Source organism: Polypterus senegalus, chromosome 1, assembly GCF_016835505.1.
Source record: "Polypterus senegalus isolate Bchr_013 chromosome 1, ASM1683550v1, whole genome shotgun sequence".
NCBI lineage: Eukaryota > Metazoa > Chordata > Cladistia > Polypteriformes > Polypteridae > Polypterus > Polypterus senegalus.
The window spans coordinates 69,880,225-69,900,817 of record NC_053154.1 but is presented as its reverse complement, the minus strand read 5'-3'; the positions used below and the strand labels follow the sequence as shown (position 1 = coordinate 69,900,817).

The window sequence follows — 20,593 nt, the reverse complement described above, 5'->3', positions numbered from 1 at the left end:
TGTCTTTAATTAGTTGTGTTAGTGAATTAAAGGAATGGATGAATGAGAACTACTTGTCTTTAAATACAGATAAAACAGAGATGTTAATTGTTGGAGGGAGTGATGCTGATCACAACAATATTCTGTCATCATTTAACTCAGTTGGAATCCCAATTAATTTTACTGAATCAGCCCGCAATCTAGGAGTCATCTTTGACTCTAGCATGTCATTTAAAGAGCACATTACAAAGCTGTCCAAAACATGTTTCTTCCATCTTAAAAATGTTAGGAAATTAAGGCGCTTTCTAAATAAACAGGATTGTGAGAAATTAATTCATGCATTTATTTCTAGCAGCATTGACTGTGCTGCAATGTGGTGTTCACTGGATGTTCAAACTGTTCTTTATACAGCCTCCAGTTAATCGAAAATGCTGCTGCAAGAATTATTACAATAACAAGAAAATACGAACATATAACTCCAGTTCTTAAATCCTTACACTGGCTCCCGGTTAAGTTTGGGGCAGATTTCAAAATCCTCCTTTTAACATATAAAGCAATAAATGGCCAAGGTCCGGCTTACTTGTCTGCACTTATCATGACTTACAAGTCATGAGCGCACATTAAGATCTCAAGATGCCGGTCTGCTTATGATTCCAAGGATTAATAAAATAGCAGTGGGAGGTCGAGCTTTTAGTTACAGGGCCCCTAAACTGTGGAATGGTCTGCCTGCTACTATAACAGATGCCCCTTCGGTCTCAGCCTTTAAATCCTGGCTGAAGACTCACTACTTCAGTTTAGCATATCCTGACTAGAGCTGCTGATTAACCGTACAGACTGCATCTCTGTTGTCAGTTATTAGCACTAAAAGATAAGTAACATGATAGTTATAATTTGATACTAACCCTCACCTATTCCGTTTCTCTTCTCGGTACTCAAATGTGGCACTCAGTGCCACGGCCCACCTGCCAAGTTGTTTTGCCTGCCTAAGGTAAAGTCATCCCTGATGAAGGATTGCCGGAATTGTTGGGTAGAAGGGTCCTTTCATCGGATTGGCTGGCCCAGTAATGTTATAGCTGTGAAATGGCCAAATGGGGGAGGCAGCTTGATGGCTGAGGTCTCCAGGATTCTAAACAAATCCAAATCTTATTATGTGATACCATCTACTGTTAAATTCTGCTCCGTACTTGTAAAATTTTTATTTTAATACTGTATTGTGGATTTGTTCTGATCAGTGTATTGTATTGTATTGCATTGACCCCCTTCCTTTTGACACCCACCCTACCTGGAAAGGGGTCTCTCTTTGAACTACCTTTCCCAAGGTTTCTTCCATTTTTTTTCCCTACAGAGGTTTTTTGGGAGTTTTTCCTTGTCTTCTTAGAGAGTCAAGGCTGGGGTGCTGTCAAGAGGCAGAGCCTGTTAAAGCCCATTGCGGCACTTCTTGTGTGATTTTGGGCTATACAAAAATAAACTGTATTGTATTGTATTGTATTATTACCACACCAGTCCATGTCCACGTCTTGGGACACTGGTATGTTTCATATACATGTTGTGTCTACAAGGGATTTTCCTCAACTCAAAGATATATATATATATATATTATATTAATAGTCAACTCCTAATGTGGTCCTATATGAGTGAGAGTAGTGTGGCATGGTGGCAGCAGGGTGACCAGGGTTCAAGTTCCTCCTGCTCCATGTGTGGAGTTTGCATATTTTCCTTGTGAGGTTCCACTGCATGCTGTAGTTTCCTCCCAGAATCCAAGTACAGGAAGGTTAGGTGTATTGGCATTGTGCCCCTAGTGTGTTTCTTTGTGTGTTTGTCCTGCGAGGGCAAGGTGCCCTGCCCAGGGATTGTTTCTGTCTTGTGGCTGATACTGGGATAGGTTCCTGGTTCCTGCGACCCTGCTCTGGTTAAGTAAAATTGTAAAATGGATGGATGGATGACTGAGCGAGAGTGGGTTTGTGTATAAGTGTGACTAGCATGGCATTGGCACTGGCTGATTCTCATCTTGTACCCGGTGCTGTAGGGATAGGCACTGGTCCCATGTGATGATGAACTGGATTAAGCAGGTTTGCAAACAGATAAACACACAAGCATCTATCTAATTCCTAAACCTTCTTTTTTATTACATTGTCACAAAGAGCTGAGACTTCCTGTAGTGGCAACAGGCAAGATAATTCATTAATGTCCACTATAAATAAGGAGTACTTTGCTCAGAACCTGCTTCTACCAATAATAGCCTACCCACATTATCTTAACTGTTAAAACAAAATATACTTTAACTCAAGAAGGCCTCATTAGCTAGTCCTGTGGAAAGATGGCAGACCACAACCTATATATAGAACAGCATTTTATTTATACAGATATTACATACAAGTTACATTAAAAAACAGGAATCATTTAGAAAGTATACATTTCCTTTGTTAATGCATTTAAGACCCTGAAATCTTCTAAGACACTGCACTAGAGAAAAAATACACATCAACAAATGATTAGCAGACATGTTTTCAAAATATCTCCTGATACAGCGTCTAAAGCTGAAGACCAACAGCACAAAAACTTGCCATATCACTTTTTAAATTGTTTTCATTAGACAGTCTGAACAGATACCATACAGGCAGCTGATAAGGCTTTGGCAACAAAATAAAATATTAAAACAACAACATAACTAATGTGCAGTTCAACTATTTAGAGCTAAAGTAAAATGTTATTTTACATATCAAAGTGCTCTTTTTTTGTACAGTGGGGAACCCGTATTTAAACAGATCCTGTCTGCCACAGAATGCTACCTTATTTTAGACTTGCACCATTAGTCCTTAAGGGGCTCACCTGTGTCCTTTGCACTGCTTCATTTTGTAGTATTTGTCGTCTGCTCCATTCAGAATTTTATGCACCTCAAGGCAATCCAAGTCTGATCTTTTCTGGCTCAGTGCGAGTTTCACGGAAAAAATCACGGAAAAATTCCACAACTCATGCATCACACCAGGTTCCATGAAGAGAGACTAAGGTCGTAGCGGATTACAAAGTAAAATGTCACAATTAAACTCTTTCACCCCAGGCAACAGTTTACACATTCTGTTTCCATTAAACTGGTGGATGGTTTACAGACATAACACCATGTGGGAAAAAGTCCAAGGACAAATAAAGCCTGTGTCCCTCATCCCTTCTTCTCTGTTCATTGACATATGCAGAAAAGTGTTTGTGAATCTGACTATAGTTCGACAATGAATCCAAGTGCACTTTTGGTGTAGTAGGCAAGATTTGAGAGTGCGACTGACCACAATAATATTTAGCATCTGATACATTAAAGAACCCCGTGTTACAGTAGCAGCATCCCAGACAGGCTAAGAAATTGAAGAAGAACACAGTGACCAGAAAAGGACAACTATAAAGGGTCCAGCTCCAAACAATACTGAATCAATTATACAAAGGCAAAAACATACAGCGACAACTCCAGCATTCTAAATAGAAAAACGCTAAACATGTCTGCGCTTGAAGGTTGACTTCAAAGTTTACTTCTGTAATAAAATACAGAAGCAGCAGAAGTTGATTTGTACAAGTTTAAGTTAGTATAATTTTAAAAAGGGTTTCCTCACCAAAGAACAGCAGCTTAATATTGCTGACTATTTAATTTACAGCTGATAGGTAACAGAAGGAAAGTTTTAAAGAGTCTTTGGCTCCTGTAGTCTGTTGGCCTATAGTCCCCATATGTATATACATACTAAAACATATACTTGTGTCTTCTTAAAATAGTGTTTTCTTTCAATTTACAGACTTCTATAATCCATTCATCTCTTGGTCCAGCCTGAAAAAGAGGTTAAAATAATCAAAAGTAATCAGAGCAAGTTGCCCCATTAGGTCATAGCTTAGCTAACAGTAGATGGTGCTTGCCCACTGCCTCCAGGACTTATTACAGTAAGACATTTTCTGTCATTACAACCTTTAATCAATGGTGGCACACGGCCATTGCTTTCTAATGAAGGTGCTCAAAGCTGCTAATACGTACTTTTGGATGCACTCTGGAATGTGGACATGCTCCATTGGAATCAGTTTGGATAGCTCATTTAAACTGTTCAAGAATCGCAGCTTTCGACTGAATTTTGCACTGAAATGAGAACATTAGAGAATATAACTGTTACAACCCAAGTATATGATTAATAGCATCAAAATTGAACACCTTTTTATTCCTTTACAAATAAAAAGTAAATACAAAAATGCATATGAATATATATATATATATACAGTATAATAATACTATATATACAGTAATACAAAATACTAAATGAAATATGCAAAAATATTGTATCTAAAAATTTGAAAAGTGCTTTTGTTGAGAAAGGCATTGGTATTTAGTAATTTAAATTTGGTCCCCAGTTGGTGATTTTAATTAAATAAAGATCAAAAGTTCAAAATACAGCTGATAACCACCCAATGTAAAGGTGAACAAGTCAATTAATGAAATGTCACTATGGTACTCATTACATATTATGAGGCAGAGCCTTTTGATTCAGGTAGCTCAGTGGTTAGTGCTGCCACCTCTTGAAAGCAGCTCTCTGGCTTCAAATTCCTTTGCTGAGATGTTGTCCATGTGGAGTTTGCAGATATTCCCTTGGACTGTTTAGGTTTTTCTTCAGGTATTCCCTTTCTTACTCCCCCATCCCCAAAGAAATGCAGGTTAGGTCCAATACCAATTCCAAACTGGCCCTTTTGCAGTTATGGGTGTGTGTGTAAGTGGGCCCTGCAGTGAACGGCACCTTGTCCAGGGTTGTTTCCAGATTTTCTACCAAACACAGAACATCCCTTAATTAGATTAAGTGGCTGTGAGAATGAGATGAGGGTATAATATGAAAAAACTCACTTCTGAGTAAATCACACAACTATGTTAGGTTAATATGTCACACTCACCCTTCTCAGTCACACTTCGTTATTTCTCATCCATTTTCTGAATTCAGTTACTCAAACAGAAGTTCAAAAAGAACCACAGCCAACCCTGGCAGCTTCAGGATTATGGCAGGAACAAATCTTGGATGATACACCAGTCCTTTGCAAGGCATATTTACACACATTCCCTCACTCATTTCTACAATTCCTACTTAGAGTCACCAGTTAGGCTAACACATTTCTGGGACGTTAGAGGGAGCCAAAGCACCAGTCTTTGCTTTAAATGGCACAGAATATGCCATCACAACCTGCTAGTTCTCTTGAACGCATAAGTCCTGATATCCAGATTGCTTGGCTTACCTGATAAATGGTCGCAGGACAGTCACCAATGCTTTTATGTACCAAGTGGGGTGAACAATCAGCAGACATTTCAGGTTCTTGCGTAGTCTGGAAAAGAGATAACTTAAGTCAGTCTTGTAGGTTGGACAAAGAGCATGAAAAATGCAGATTGCGGAATTGTTCAGATTTTAACAGGGAACACTGTCACTTAGCATATACTAAATAATGATAATCATTCAGTGATATTGTCATTGTACAGGTATAACAAAATGTAGTTATTGCATACCCCTTAGAGTCAGAGCACATATATTATTAGGGAAACCACAGACTTTCAGTCAAATGTAAACACTGCAAGCGAACAACATACTGTACTTGTAAATCCGATCTACGCAGCATTTTGAACTAACAAAAGACACAAGCATGGTGAAGAAACAAAATAAAGAGCATCTTGATCAATACAAGCTAAACATTTCAAAATTGGGACCAAAGGGATTTAGATTGTATGTTTTTTACCACTAGAATTTGATACTTCAAATTTGTACTGAGCAAATAAGAGCCAGCTTTAAGTGAGCTTACGACATTTCAGTTTTAACTTTTAATTTATTTTTATACATGTCTCTGGAGTCAGAACTCTGCCACCTACTGACTAAACCTAGCACAACTAACTTGAAAGTTCTTTCCCAATGGTTCTCTTGTTAGAGTTACCAGGGCTGAATACAGTAGTTGGTTGAAAACACATAACAGAGAATGGATAAACAGCAAGTAGTTGCCTTCAGCTTTGCATTTTACAGAACAGATTGTGTCCAATAAAAATAATTAAAAAGGAATCCAAACAACAGCAAACACTGTCATTTCTAAACCTCCAAGAAAGACCCTCAAATCCCCTTCTTTCTTTTGGCTATTAGTAGGAGTCTCCAACACGACCACTGCCCCCCACCAGACCTGCTTGCTGGTCCAAGTACTTTTTCTTTCACATTTTCTTGTATTTTGAATAGTGATGTTACTGAACTTTACAGAGTAGTGTCTGTATCAACACAACTGTCCCAAGCAGATATACAATTCACACAGAGCTAAATGCACAGTGTATCGAGAAGAAGAAACAGTTGAGACTGAATGTTTTACGATACATTCATAATTTGTTGTCTGTAACCATTCTCACAATCCTACGCATATGCCGCTCCTGTATTTTTCTTGGCCTGCCAGACCTGAGTTTAACAGTAACTGTGCCTGTGGCCTTCCATTTCCTGATTACAGTCCTTACAGTTGAAACTGACAGTTTAAACCTCTGAGAGAGCTTTTTGTAGCCTTCCCCTAAACCAGGAGACTGAACAATCTTTGTTTTCAGATCTTTTGAGAGTCGCTTTGAGGATCCCATGCTGTCACTCTTCAGAGGAGAGTCAAAGGGAAGCTCAACTTGCAATTGACCACCTTAAATACATTTTCTCATGATTGGACACACCTGCCTATGACGTTCAAGGCTTAACGAGCTAATCCAACCAATTTGGTGTTACAAGTAATCAGTATTGAGCAGTTACATACATTCAAATCAGCAAAATTACAAGGGGACCCAAATTTTTGCACAGCCAGTTTTTCACATTTCATTTAATTTAATACAACTAAATACTGCTTCACTAAAAATCTTTGTTTGGAAAACACCCCAGTACTCAGATTTTCCTAGGAAATGAAAGACATATCACTGTTGTCTTTTTTGTTGAAAATAGAGAAAATTATTATGCAGGCTGAGAGAGGTTTTCAAACTTTTTCATATGACTGTATATAAAGATATTTTTTTCTATTGACAATGCTTAAAAAAGGGGTGGCACTGTAATGTAGTAAATAATATTGCTGCCTCATAGCTCCGGGTGACTAGGTTCCGGTTTCAAATTAGTCACTACCCATGTGACATTTGCATGACTAGATGAATGTTCTCTTATTGAAGCTTACTTGCCTCAGACCAGTCTGATGTGTGAGAATGTACCATGTAGTTATTTGGCACCCCATTCAGGAATGCCTTCAGCATTGTGCCTGATGCTGGTGGGAAAAATATTGTGAACCTAGAACTGGAAAGAATGGGCTTAGAAAATGTAGTTATGAATTGACAGTAGGGAACAATGTAAGATTTCCTAAATTCATCCTTCTTAATTTAACGTTGGAAGGAACTGGAGCTAATCTTGGTAGTGATGGAAGGAAGGCCAGAATCGAACCAGGACAGGACATTGACAGATGGAAACTCACTCATTCCAGGACAATTTACAGTCTCAAATTAACTTAACCGGAGCATCTTTGAAATGTGGGAGGAAATGAGACTACAAAGAGAAAACCCGCAGAGACCGGGAGAACATGCATACTTCACACTGACACTGGCTGGGCATTAAGATGATATTTTCCAAAAATCAACTGCTTTATGAATTTACTTGATGATGAACTGTATTTATATAAACACTCATATGTTGTACAGCTCTCAGCTAAACATTTTTGCCAGTCCTTTTTGGGCAAGTGTTTGATGCTTTCTAAATTGTATCATTTCACAAATTGTCATTAATGGTGTTGAACACAATTTAACCATCAGATGGTGCTCTTGTTTTAGAAACTGAATTCAATTATCACATTTCTCAAAGGCACACTAATCCTTGCTGGCAAGATTTTTTTTTTGTTTGCTGAAGTCAACAAATTCTACAGTCGGAAACATGAAACAGTTAAAGGCTGATACAGGCTCTTAACTATGTGAAATTAACAACAAACATTCTGCCACAGCAATGGGAAAGATATTTTTTATAATTTAAAAATAGAAATATAAAAAGCATACAAATTCAGCACTCTTTAATAAATATTCAATCTTGACCCTTCTTTTCTGTTTCTCTTCAAGAGCTTCAAGACCACAAACAGAGTCTTTACTGATGTCTTGTAGGAATGAATGCCAAAATAACATATTGGCCTATTTTAAAATGTAGCTTTGTCAAAGAAAGGTGGAGGAGAACATCAGCTAGAGAAAATAAGGGCTTCTGCTACATACGTACCTTCTGTCTATGGTGAGATAACACTGGCGCAGCCAGCTAATGCTGGGGATTTTATTGCGAGGAGTCATGCCATTCAAGTAAACCAGGATGTAGTTTTCAGATACCATAAGGTCCAGAGTTCCTATGATATACCTGGAAGGAAAAAAATGAACATTTTTGACATTTCATGTCCAATTTAGCAATACAGAGCACAATTTGTAAAAATAGGAGTTCTGTGTATAGATCACTCTTTAAGGACTTTGGCATGACAGACACATCTATTTGCTAGACAGCTGCAAAAGGTGAGGAGTATCGTGTCAGGCTGTATCACTAAAAGAAATGAAGAACATTGGAACAAAGAAGACTGCACACAATAAAGAGATGAATGGACCCCTGAATCTGTGTATTTTACCTTCTAAGAGGTTTTACCAAAGACAGTGCAATTCCACTTATTATACTTATGTTTCAAAGTAAATTATTTGGTACTTTGGACGTGGGTTTAAAAGTGAAGCAAAGCTGAAAGAAGTGCTCATACGGGATTAAATATAAAACTTTATACAAATCAATAAACAAATATATATTTTATCATTGGTGTTATGCATGTTTTTCATAGGAAACTGTGTTCCTTTAATGTTGGTAGTGACATCCTTCACATCTTCTAAAACTCTGTGATGGCCAGTGTGATTTCCTACACTGTAATGTGCTGGGATGGTAACATCACTTCAAGAGACGCCTGCCAAATCAACAAGCTAATTAAAAGGGCAGGCTCGGGCTCGGTTATGGGACACACTCTGGACCTCCTGGAGGTAGTAGAGAAAGACAGAAAATTAAAACAAAACTGAGTGCCATTATGAACAATGCTGCACATCCTCTGAGTAATTTCAGACATGGAATATACTGTACAGCAAAAGTGTGTCATGAAATGCTACTGGGGCTCATTTATACCAACAGCAATACCTCTGCATAATGCCTCATTGTCACTTTAACCGCCAGGTCAGACGTTTTTCTTTTTTAATTTTTTTTTTGTTTTTAGTCAACTAAATATATCAGTGTAAAAGGACAGGGCAGCGTGGTGGGTAGTAAATCCAGACATGTACTGAGTACTCAGGAAAGATATCAGTAAAGGAAAGAAACACTATATCTTGGATGGAAACATACACTGTTTTCCCAGGATGCTAGAGGGCAGAAGAACCAGCAAAAATTTGGGATGCCCAAGATTTCAGGAATGACTGGAAGTGCTTACAAGACCCAAACAACAGACAATAGCGCTGGCATCAGGATATTCATTCAGAAATTGAGGTCAGAGAGGAGTGGTAGGATAACTTGGGAGCAACACATGGTCCCTGTCTTTTGGGAGATGGACTCTGTCACTCCATTTGAGAAATATGTCCCTTTAAGCAATATTGAAGGTTCAGGTGGTGCAAGATCATTAGAAGCCAAAGTCACAACCTGGTTTATCTGTTATAAATTATGGCTGCCTCAATCCTGAAAGTGAATATGGGGTTTGGTCACACCCAAAGACTGAGTTTATGCCAGGGAGGATGGTAGGCTCACAGGGAAAAGGATGAGGTTATTTTATGAGAGAGAAGATGGGAGAAAGAGTTTGTTTTGTGATTTCTGAAACTGAGCAAGCAAGCGAGTTATTCATCATAGCAGACAGGATCAATACCATTGTAGGGAAGCTAAGAGAGGCAGCAGTGTTTCCATACTTGTACTGTCTTCTCCCATCTCTACTCCTCTCCTTGAGTATTTTTCTTTTGGATACCTTTGGCCTTCTGGGTACAGAGAGATGCCCCGCTTCTTGCAGTACACATGTATATTGAATACTGTTTTGTTTTTATTTAACTGTTTCTTATTTGTGTACGGCATGGTCAGTCTGCTTAATAAAAAAGTCACATGACAGTAAATTAACTTGGCAAAATTAAAATATGGAGTGGGCACTGACCTAAACAGATTGTCCATGACATAATCATAATTGGGAATACTGTTTTCAGGCAGGTAACAAGAAGAAAACACAATGATTGCATTTAATCCATCCCCATAGTAACCTGAAATACAGACAAAAAGAAAAACAAATAAGTATTTTCTCTTTTATATTTGTATTCATTTTTGGTATTCCAAGTGAGTGTAGAGACTGTAATAGAAAAAATGTATATAAAACCCTACATTAGAGTTGGCTCTGAGGTCCAGTACATGATATTGACAACTTTAAATTAGCTATGATTAGGAATTTTACATAACATATTGTATGGTATACACTGAATTATTCTGCTGAAGTTTAATTGTCCATGTGAAAAACATAATGCCACCTACTGGCTGCTGTGGAAAATATTTACAAAAAAACAGACACAACCCAAAACAAACGGAGTCCAGTCACTGTTTGTATGTCCTCTTTATGCTGGGGTGGGTTTCCCTCTTGAGAATATGCATTTCAGGTTTACTGGCATTGCAAAACTGGCCTGGTGCTAGAGAGGTAGTTTGGATATGTGAGTGAACTGGCATCATAACTGCCCACATCCTCCAACACTCAAAGGTTCAATCTTGCAATGCAACCAAATTGGACTATGAGTCCTGTTGCTGAACTGGACAATTCAGAGATAGATAATGGATAGACATTTACCACAGGATAGTTTCTTTTTTTAAGATATACGGTATACAATCGTTATCAAGAAGACACCGATACATTTTTCATTCTGAAATACTGATAAACATTTAGTGGAAAAATTAGTGGTTTACAAAACAGGGCATTAGAGTTTAAAAAAGAAGACTAAACACAATTTGCAATTAATGCTATGCAAAAATAAAATAAAAAATCATGGAAATATCAGAAAAATACATTCATTGAATAATAAAAAAAATCATTCTCCTTATTTTACATTATCTGTATTCAGTTTTGGGTTTGGCAGCTTCATTAAGGAGACTGGCGAATTCCACGTCCCAACCCCGTTACACAAAAAATGCTGCTATTAATGAGTCAATACATTTATTTTCTTTTTACTGGAATCCCTTGAGTCATGTTCAGCACTGTAATAAACACTAGTGATTCTTTCTTCATTTCCAAAACTAAAAGAAACAGACTTGTTATAGCCTGTCTGCCTGCCTCACCCAGCTACTTTCCATCAGAGTTTTTGTTTTTGGGCCATTCCCTGTGAAGGTAACGCCTTAAAGCCAAGAAAATAATCATTCTCATTTTATGCAGTACATTATCCCACTGCTCATGTTACCAAATAGTGGTACTTATCCCATTTCCTATTATATCTTAGAAGAGCTACCGGTCCTTTATACCCCCTTATAATCTTCAATAAAATTTTGCAACTTCTGGATTAAGAATACTTTTACTCAGCCATCTATCCATTATCAAAACCATTTAGTCCAGTTAAAGGACATGGAGACCCAAGCCTATCCCTAATGCACTGGGCTGAATGCAAGAACCTAACCTGGAATGGATATCAGGGAAAACACTGTATTTGTGTTTTTAATCAAAGAATGAGGTCTGTTAATGAATCTACCCTTCCATGCTTCCAATACAATATTACAGATACATGTGAAAATCAGTTGCAATCCTCATTTTCACTAATATAGCCATTTGCTCACCTCCATGACAAAGCACCCTATGGTAGGCCTCAGTGACACTTGTGTCCACCCTGTACACTTGTTCCGCCATATGGAATACTCGCCACTTCCGTCCTTCACTGTCCTCTTCTTCTGATACATGATCTTCTGCCATCCTTTCCTTCAACACATTGTCATGTCCACCTTGAGAGTGGTTCATTCGTGGCAAGTCGTCTACAGATTAGCAACACAAGGTTTTAAAGTCCAGTACTTAACACGAGTTCTAAAAATATATATTATACAAAATGTAATATAGACTTTATTTCAGAATTTGGTTCAAAGGCTTATTTAATAGTATCTAAGATAAAGGATTTTAAGGAGGAACCCTTAAAAATAAATCGATATTCATTAAATATTTTGCATATATATATATATATATATATATATATATATATATATATATATATATATATATATATATATAAATTAATTAAATAAACATATAGGTGTTTTTCATGTAGCATTCATCACAAACTCTTAGGAGTGTTCCTTATTCTCCTACTAATTGAATCAAACTAATGACTTGCCCCCGGTGTGTGCTCAGCAAGTTAAGGTGCAACACAAAATATTATTCTTACCATTTAATACTGAATCTCCCTATTATATGCTTCCATTAAAGTAAACTACAATGGAGAATGCTCCCAGAGAAAAAGTATAAATAAGAACACCACATAGGTGTTAGTGCTCTTCTTGGTGTCAGTGATACTGAAGAATGGGATAGTAGATTACAGTTAATGATGGCAAATGATGAAAATGTTATGATAACAAGAGTCTTCAGGTGCTTTACCATCACAAAGACCTACTTCTTCTTTCCATGCTCTTAATTAACAAAAGCTGCAGTGCTAGGCTGTGACAGAAGACCAAATTGGTACACAACATACCTTAAATCTGCATGAAGAAATAGCTATTTTAAAGTTCTGTTTCTGGGTATTACTACTCAAACGTGTAAGGCTGCTTGGCTTTTATGTGTACAGAGTATGTCTGTGATACAATTCATCTGCTTACCCTAAATGATAGCATTCTATAGTACATGCAGTAGTTCGTTTATTGCACATTCCATTGTGCTAGAATAAGACTTGAGTGTTCAAACAATGAAGCACCAATGGGACCCCTGATTATATGGGTTATTTGGCACACTGGAAGTGATTTATGGTAAATATACATTTTTAATTACATTTTGTGGTTACTTTGTAATAAATTACTTTTTACAGAGTAGAGCATGATATTTTTTAGGATGTTTATTCACATAATATTTGAAAAATTTCTTTGGTTTCTAATACCAACCACATATTTACTCTACATAATGGCTGGTTAAAAAAGACATTACAAGGAATAATAATTATTAAAAAATGTTAATGCTAAAATTAGACTGAATGATGTCCACTACCAAATGAAGCAGATATATTCCTACATTACCCATGCTCTGCTGTCCATTACTTATCTGAACATGTGAAGCACTAGCAACTACAGCTGTTTGTATAATTTCTAATACAACTAACTTGGACAAAAATCCAAATCAAGCAGAAGTAATATCATAGTCTTTGACAGAGGATGCTGAAAATCTCAGTTTTTATAAAATGTACAATGGTGCATAGAGCAAAGGTATGTTTCAATATTAATAAATAGGTTTTAGGCATAATGAAGAATGCCCTTACAAAAAATGCTGTGGCCTAGGCAGCCTCACTGATGCTATAAATAAAATGGCAGAGCTATGAAACCATCTCACTTTGGGGATGGTGAGGTGTGTGTGGGTGAGACGTAAGAAACAGAGAGAGAATGAAGTGAGGACAATGATACTGGGTGATACATGGGTCCATCTTGGTAGTTAGAGGTTCTGTGAATATTGTATTTGCGAAGTGGCAGTTTTGTGTTGTCCCTCTGCTTATCCCTCTCTGTCAGTTTTATTTTAATAAGTACACCATTTTATATATTTATTTCATTATTGCCGAATAAGATAAATGCTGAACAAACCAAAAGTGATATTCACAATTAAATTTGAAGGATATATAATAAAACAATGAAATTAAGAATCCCCAACCCCATACTTGTAAGTAAAAATTTTAGTAGAGATAACAGGATAGTACTTGCACTGAAGTGGCAGTGGTCACTAAATCACGAAAAAGTCAAAGAGGGTTGTATAGGAGGTAGGACACCCAGACCTGAAAGTCAAACATTCCCCATTAATGATATCCTCACATCCAGCTGTGCATTAGATTCACAGTAGACATCTATTGGTGGAGGATAAACTGGTGCTTGGTGTGAAAAGTGTGAGAACTGCTAGACTGTAAAAAGATGACATTCACTGATCAAAAGAGAGGAAGCTGGTCACAGTGAGGACAAGAGGCCAGCGTCAGTTTAAAAGCCACGGTGCTATTTTGTACAATTTTGAACCTTTTGGAATAAGTTTGGGTGTGGAGAGATCCTACAACACCACACACTCCAGTTACTGTATAATTATACACCTGTAGCTACATAAGAATATATTGAATTGTTATTTAGGGAAATTTTATCTTTCAGTTCTTCTGCAAGTCCTGCGTCCAAAATAGGTTTATTTAAGCCTACCATGCCTACCTATGAAACGTTGCAGTATATAAAGTGAATTCTTACCCTCCCACTCCAAATCATTGCCATTCTCAGCAAAGGATGTGGACTCATTGTCAGAGGGTGTCTCCAGTTCATCTATGTTGATTTCAAAGTCATCATCGGGTGACGGTGAAACTGCTGCAGTGAGGAACTCATCAGAGACCACCGAATCACTACGGTCAAGTGTCAAGCTCAGCGCTGGAGCAGCAAGCCTTTTTTTCATATGTCGGTTGCCAGAGAGTGCCAGACTGCTAGGTGGCTCTGTGCAATTACAAATAAAATGACATATTTATATAACCAACAAACACAGTATTGCTATAATAGTTATGGAGTCTTAACATAGCAAACATAACCAGCCACAACTCAGAGAAGGTAAACTTAAATATTACTATTTTGCACTGTGTCTGGTATTCTGGACGAAGGGGTGTTCATCCATCCATTATTCAATGATTAATCAGAGCTGAGATAAGGAGTACGTCTTCTGGACACAAAGGGTCATTACCTACTCCCAAGCCAGGAGAGGGCATGATTTGCTGCAAGCTCAGAAAGGGCATTTTAAAAAATAGATGGACATATTTGAAACAGTTTCCTTCTATGCTGCAGCAACTGTAGGTTTCCATTAGAAGCATTGTTTTCATAATAAGAATTCTTGTTTAATGAATTGGCCAGACACACTGTGCACAACATAAATGAAGCAGATCAGGTGCTGCAATCTGCATTATTACTACTAACCATGGGCTAAAGAAGTCATTATGTCAATTGTATGATCTAATTGTGAGACAGCATTGTGAAGTGAGAAAAGATACAAACAATAGTGATCAATATTTTAAATTTTTTTCATATTGAATGAATATCCATCCATTCCTTGAACCCACTTATTTTATTATAGAGTTGTAGAAAGCCCAAACATATTACAACAGCGCTGGGCACAAGGTAAAAAAAAAAAACTCCATAAATGAGATACCAATCCACAGAAGAGCACAATCACACACTAACACAGAGTCACCAGTTAACCTAAAAGTATCCTTGATCAAAGCTAAAATTTACTTCTGAGTTGACATCTTTATTCTCATGGGTTTTGGGTAACCAAAAAGAAAGACACTGCAAGTACAAATTACCTAAATGAGATTGCCATGCAGAATTTCCAGGATTAGTATCCATGACAGAGTGATAAGCTCGGAATAGAAATTCTGCTTTGTTAAGATGCTAGTGTGGTGGTGGGGGAGATAGATGGGGGTTTGTGGAGGCTTAGGGTTATTCAGGCACAACCTACTGGGACAAGACCTAGTACACAGGATTGTCTGTCTTTCTTTCTTTCTGTCTGTCTGTCTCTCGCTCTCTCTCTGACTCTCTTTACCCCAAATGGCTAAGAACATTCTGAGAATTTCCCTGCTGAATACTGGGCACTTTCTGGTTTGTCCAACTCCGCATGGTGCCACTATGCCTCTTTTAGCTGGATTGTGTTTTTTTATTAAGTTTTTTCTCTACTATGTTTGTGCCAATATTATACTAATAGGCTAGTTCAAATTTTGTGCTTACAATATGCACAATAATAAAAGGTAGCTGATATGTAACTATGTTTATGCAAAACAAGTCTCTTTTAATTAAAATATAATGCAGTGATAAATTTACTTTCTATTGGTACCCCCACCTAGAAACATCTTCTTGTGCGTCTTGCCACCGTGGAAATCATTTAACCAGTATATAAAACTTGAAAGAAAGTGCATTTCTTCTTTCTTATTTCTACAGCTTAAAATCAATTGTACTTAAAGTTAAATACAGGACCACAAATAGACATTGAAATTTAAAATCAGTTTCACTATAAGGTTTAAAGCATTTGACATGCACAGTAGATAGAGAGCCACAAAGTTATCTACAGCAATGTCATTTTTAGCTTTGCGCAGTCTGAATACTGCACAGTCATATACTACATCACAAGCACATGTTTAACATTAGAAATTAATAAGATTGTTATACTCTAGCAAAGAAGAAAGAAATCATAGTGATCAGTAAATACAATGATCCAGAAAATAACCGGTATTCACTGGTAGTGAACTGAGTGGCACAGGTTTAGAATCAACCACCAAGAAATCAAAAACATTACACAGAAAGGTGCTAAAATAATTAAGCATCCTTTATAAACTAGGCGAACCAAACCTAAAACTGAAAAACAAGCAAAATCAGAAAGCTGAAATATATTACTTTATTTAAGGAATGTGGCGAGTCTTTCCTTTATTAGTTATAAATAGTGGACAACTGCTAATGGCAACACCCTTTTCTTAAACAGTCTGACATCTGCTGTGTCACAAACTGACACACATGCTCCAGTAGCGCCAAAAATGGAAAGCAACCCACAAAGAAAAAAAATGAAAATGTCAACATTCAGTTAATGATGTGATGTAAAGAATGTGAAAAATGAACACAAATTCCACAAAAAAGATAATGGATAGTGCTTGCAATATATAAATGGTTTAACTTTATGGCAGTGTGTTTCATCCACAGCCTAGTCTCCTTTGACCTAGTGGTTCTGTGCAACTGGCATCAATTACAGGCCTGGTATTTGTCTTGAGCCCACAGACTTTGTTTAATGCTCTTACTGCTCATTACCATTATTAAGATGATGTGGGTAAAATGCATGGATAAATGATGCCAATTGATGGATTCATTATTTTTCTATTTGTTTTTAATTACAAAAACAAGAAGTATTCCTTAAAATATCCTTCAAACATAAAACAATATTTCCTTTCCCACTGGAAAACATAGTTTTTACTATTAATGCTCAGAAACTCAGTTACTTGGTCTGTTTGGATCCCCTTCTTCAGCATCTCCTGGATCATCCCCTGGAGACTCTGCATCTTCTGGAAGAGGCCTTTGATAACAGAAAAATGAAACTCATATCAGCCTGTTGCTTGTGAACAGTGAGACTCAGTGAAGACCAAAGTATTTTTCCCTGATGTTGCTTTGAAATTGATTAACCTGCTCCCATGAGAGTTTTTGCAGGAAACAAACAAACAGGACACTAGTCCATCACAGAGAACTTCCTAATAAACACATCCACTGGCCACTTTAAGTTACTCATCTGATTTTAAAATATATACAGGTAAGAAAATCCACATCGGAAAAAATACAGATTTGGCATATGGCTTGGAGCTGTGTGATAGCAGAACCATCCTCTGTGCAAGCCAATAACAGGTTTTATATCATTTTTTTGAAAGTTAAGACATCAGGAGAAACTGGGAAAGAATTTAAAAAAGATTTCCCCATGTAACTTTTTTCTATACGAGACAAGCACAGAATGGAGCATATGATAAGTGTAACTAACTACTCTTTTGTTTCTCCAACAGTAATCACTTGCCCCGTCTTCCCCCTATAGATTCCTATTGCCATGGGCATCTTTACGCATTTTCTTAAAAGCTGTGCATGCAGTTATACAAGCAACATATAACTTCATGAAATGACAGAAAATGTCACACATTGTTTTATGATTTCTAGCCTGTGCTACACCCTTAACAATAAACAATGTATAAAGTGCCAAACAAATAGTGACCACATACTAAAACTGCACAGTTCTACTAGCACAGCAGATGGCTGACTCTAAAGAAGCACAAGACTCTTAACCCATCAATTCCCACTGCTTCTGTAAATTCATAGTCCCCGGTAGGGCACTTCCTTAAAAAACAGGCCCCACTGTGCGCCTACTGGCAGCATTCCAGTATATTGTACTTTTCAAGTTGTTCCTCAGATTACACTGGTCATCTGACAGTTTCTTCTCTCACCAGTCAAACAATTTATAAGGCACTACTTCTCACCTTGCACTATGGCCTTAAAATTCATATGAATCTTAACACACCAACCAACTTTAACCTAATCGGCCTGTCACAATACCATACAATGAATAAAACAGACTACATGCGTTTCACATGGACCTATGCTCTGCCTATATACTTTTATCCATACTTCAGTAAAAACACAACAACTAGATGGATAAGTTGTAACTATAAAAAAATACCTTGGAAACTCATCATCTTGCCATTCTTCTCGGAGCTCCATATCGTCAATGTGCAGCTCTGACTTCAGACCACTGTCAAAAGAAAAATAATTCATCTGGTAATTCACCTGAGGTAAAACATATGTTTTGTGAAAACTGTTTAAGAAATGGTCTACAATGTTTGCCTTGAAAAGCCACTAATGAAATACATGTCTAGGTCCAGCAAGTCTGTTAACTTTTAATCCAGCACTTGCCCACTCATTCATCTATTTTCAGAACCACTTAATCCAGTTTTGAGACACAAACCAAATATGTCCGTGCAGAATTAGGTGCAAAGCAGGAGCCAATCCTGAACTGAGGAGGAGTTCACTTATATATACACATATCATCTATTCTGGATATAAAATACTGCAACCAATGGATGAAGCTATCTCACCATTAAAAGATATTGTTAATGACAACCTTCCAGGTTTCTAAACATATGGTAGATTTCTGCAAAGACACTGCAACAGAGGTACACATCCAACTGCCTAAATAACCAGCAAAGTAAATGAGAATGCTGAGCCCAAGCCACCAACCATAAATTAACATGCTTGTACCAGCCGCCAAAGTAAGTTCATCCCCAGTACAATGCAAAAAAACAGGTTAGAACAAGTGTAGGGAATGCGTACAAGAGTCACCCCCCACCCCACAGTGTATCTGTAATTTTCATTTTTTTTTTTTTTATTTATGTTCCTCTTTAATATTTCTTTCTCACTTTAAATAACATTATTAGTTCAAATGGTCATGGGGAGCTGGGGCTATCCAGGAAATTTAGGTTGCAAGGTAGGTGTCAACCCTGGACAGATCACCAGTCTACTTCAAGATGCAGCAGGCCAAACTACATTTTATAATTCAGCTCTCACTACGCATATTTTGGATGTAAAATACTAGAAGAAAACCCCACATGAACATAGTGAGGTTGTGCAAGAGACATAAAAACAGTCAAACACAGCTCTGTGGAACTGCGAGCTGGCAGTGCTAAAAACTGCATGTGTCACTCAAATAATGCAATTTTTTATTGCCTATGTCAGAAAAGTACCGCATGTTAAATCCTTTTGCTCCACAGATAATAGGAAGAGATTTCCTGGTTTCAAAAGGTCTTATTTTAGTTACAAAATAATATTCATTTAAACCAATAAAAGGTAAAAGCAGCATCTGTCTCACATTCAATCAAAATATCCAGAAAATCCACTGTAAGCCAATGATTACAGGGAAAAGTCCACATGGCAGACTGCTGAGAAAATGATAATTTACTGAAGAATTCAAGCACTAGTCTGAAACCATACAATTCATTCTTTTTAGCAATTCACACAAGTTTGGATCAAGAGATGAAAGGAGACAGAATGTTGGTTATCTTCACTAATAATGTTACCTGGGGGTTGTGATTTGTTGCATATTGATTAACACATGCAAGTAAAAATTTCACTGTATTCAATACAAGTGATAATAACCATATATGGTTAGTTGGGTTGGGACTTCTTTATAACAAAGGGCAAACATTCAGAGACCTTGTGAGTCAAGTAAAAAAAAAAGAGGCAATTTCACCTCAACAGTCATCAAATTAAATTTCCTCTGTTTGACATCTGTATCCAACCTGAAACATGTTTCTAACAGTTGTCACCTTTACAATGTTTTACATGATCATTAATTCATTTTGTTAATTTCACAAAGGCATAAAATGAATACTTGGTATAAAAATAACTGATTTATATACAAAGCACACAACAAAGCCATTTATCTATTTTTGAACGCATCTTCTTGGGGTCATTAATGGCATATCACACACTCATATCAAGACCAATGTAGGGTTCTCAGTTCACCTCACTTACAAGTCTATGGTATGTGACAAAAAACTGTAGCTCCTGAGGAAGACCCATGCAGACGCAGGCAGACTCTACACAGGCAGGAACTAGGCTTACACTTGAATATTCAAACAGTTTTGATGAGAACAGCCCATTCATTCCAACAAATCTTGTCAAACCTATCCAAATTATTTTACTAGAATAAAATTACGCCAGGCTTTGAAGGACCCTTAAGTACTACTGTCTACCCCACTGCTTGGTAACTTATTTCATGCATCTATGGTTTTCTGTGTGATGAAAAACTTTAATGTTCTGCAAAATGTGTGCCCCCATATTCTTGTTGAAGAACTACTAACAGCTGAGATCCACTG

The 20,593-nt window shown here is 37.2% G+C and overlaps 1 protein-coding gene across 3 annotated transcripts in view; it reads right to left on the bottom strand.

Moving 5' to 3' along the window:
• Positions 1–2,316: 2,316 nt before the first annotated feature.
• Positions 2,317–20,593, bottom strand: part of bnipl (BCL2 interacting protein like) — a 54,356-nt gene continuing 36,079 nt past the window's right edge. For all 3 annotated transcript variants that reach the window (XM_039750447.1, XM_039750456.1, XM_039750465.1), the window contains exons 2-10: positions 18,400–18,471; positions 17,186–17,259; positions 14,415–14,651; positions 11,790–11,981; positions 10,141–10,243; positions 8,217–8,348; positions 5,221–5,307; positions 3,986–4,084; positions 2,317–3,784 (exon numbers count right to left, since the gene is read on the bottom strand). In XM_039750447.1, the coding sequence (XP_039606381.1) occupies positions 3,757–3,784; positions 3,986–4,084; positions 5,221–5,307; positions 8,217–8,348; positions 10,141–10,243; positions 11,790–11,981; positions 14,415–14,651; positions 17,186–17,259; positions 18,400–18,471 (1,024 nt within the window). In that variant the 3' untranslated portion in view covers positions 2,317–3,756. The remainder of the gene's footprint in view (positions 3,785–3,985; positions 4,085–5,220; positions 5,308–8,216; positions 8,349–10,140; positions 10,244–11,789; positions 11,982–14,414; positions 14,652–17,185; positions 17,260–18,399; positions 18,472–20,593) is intronic.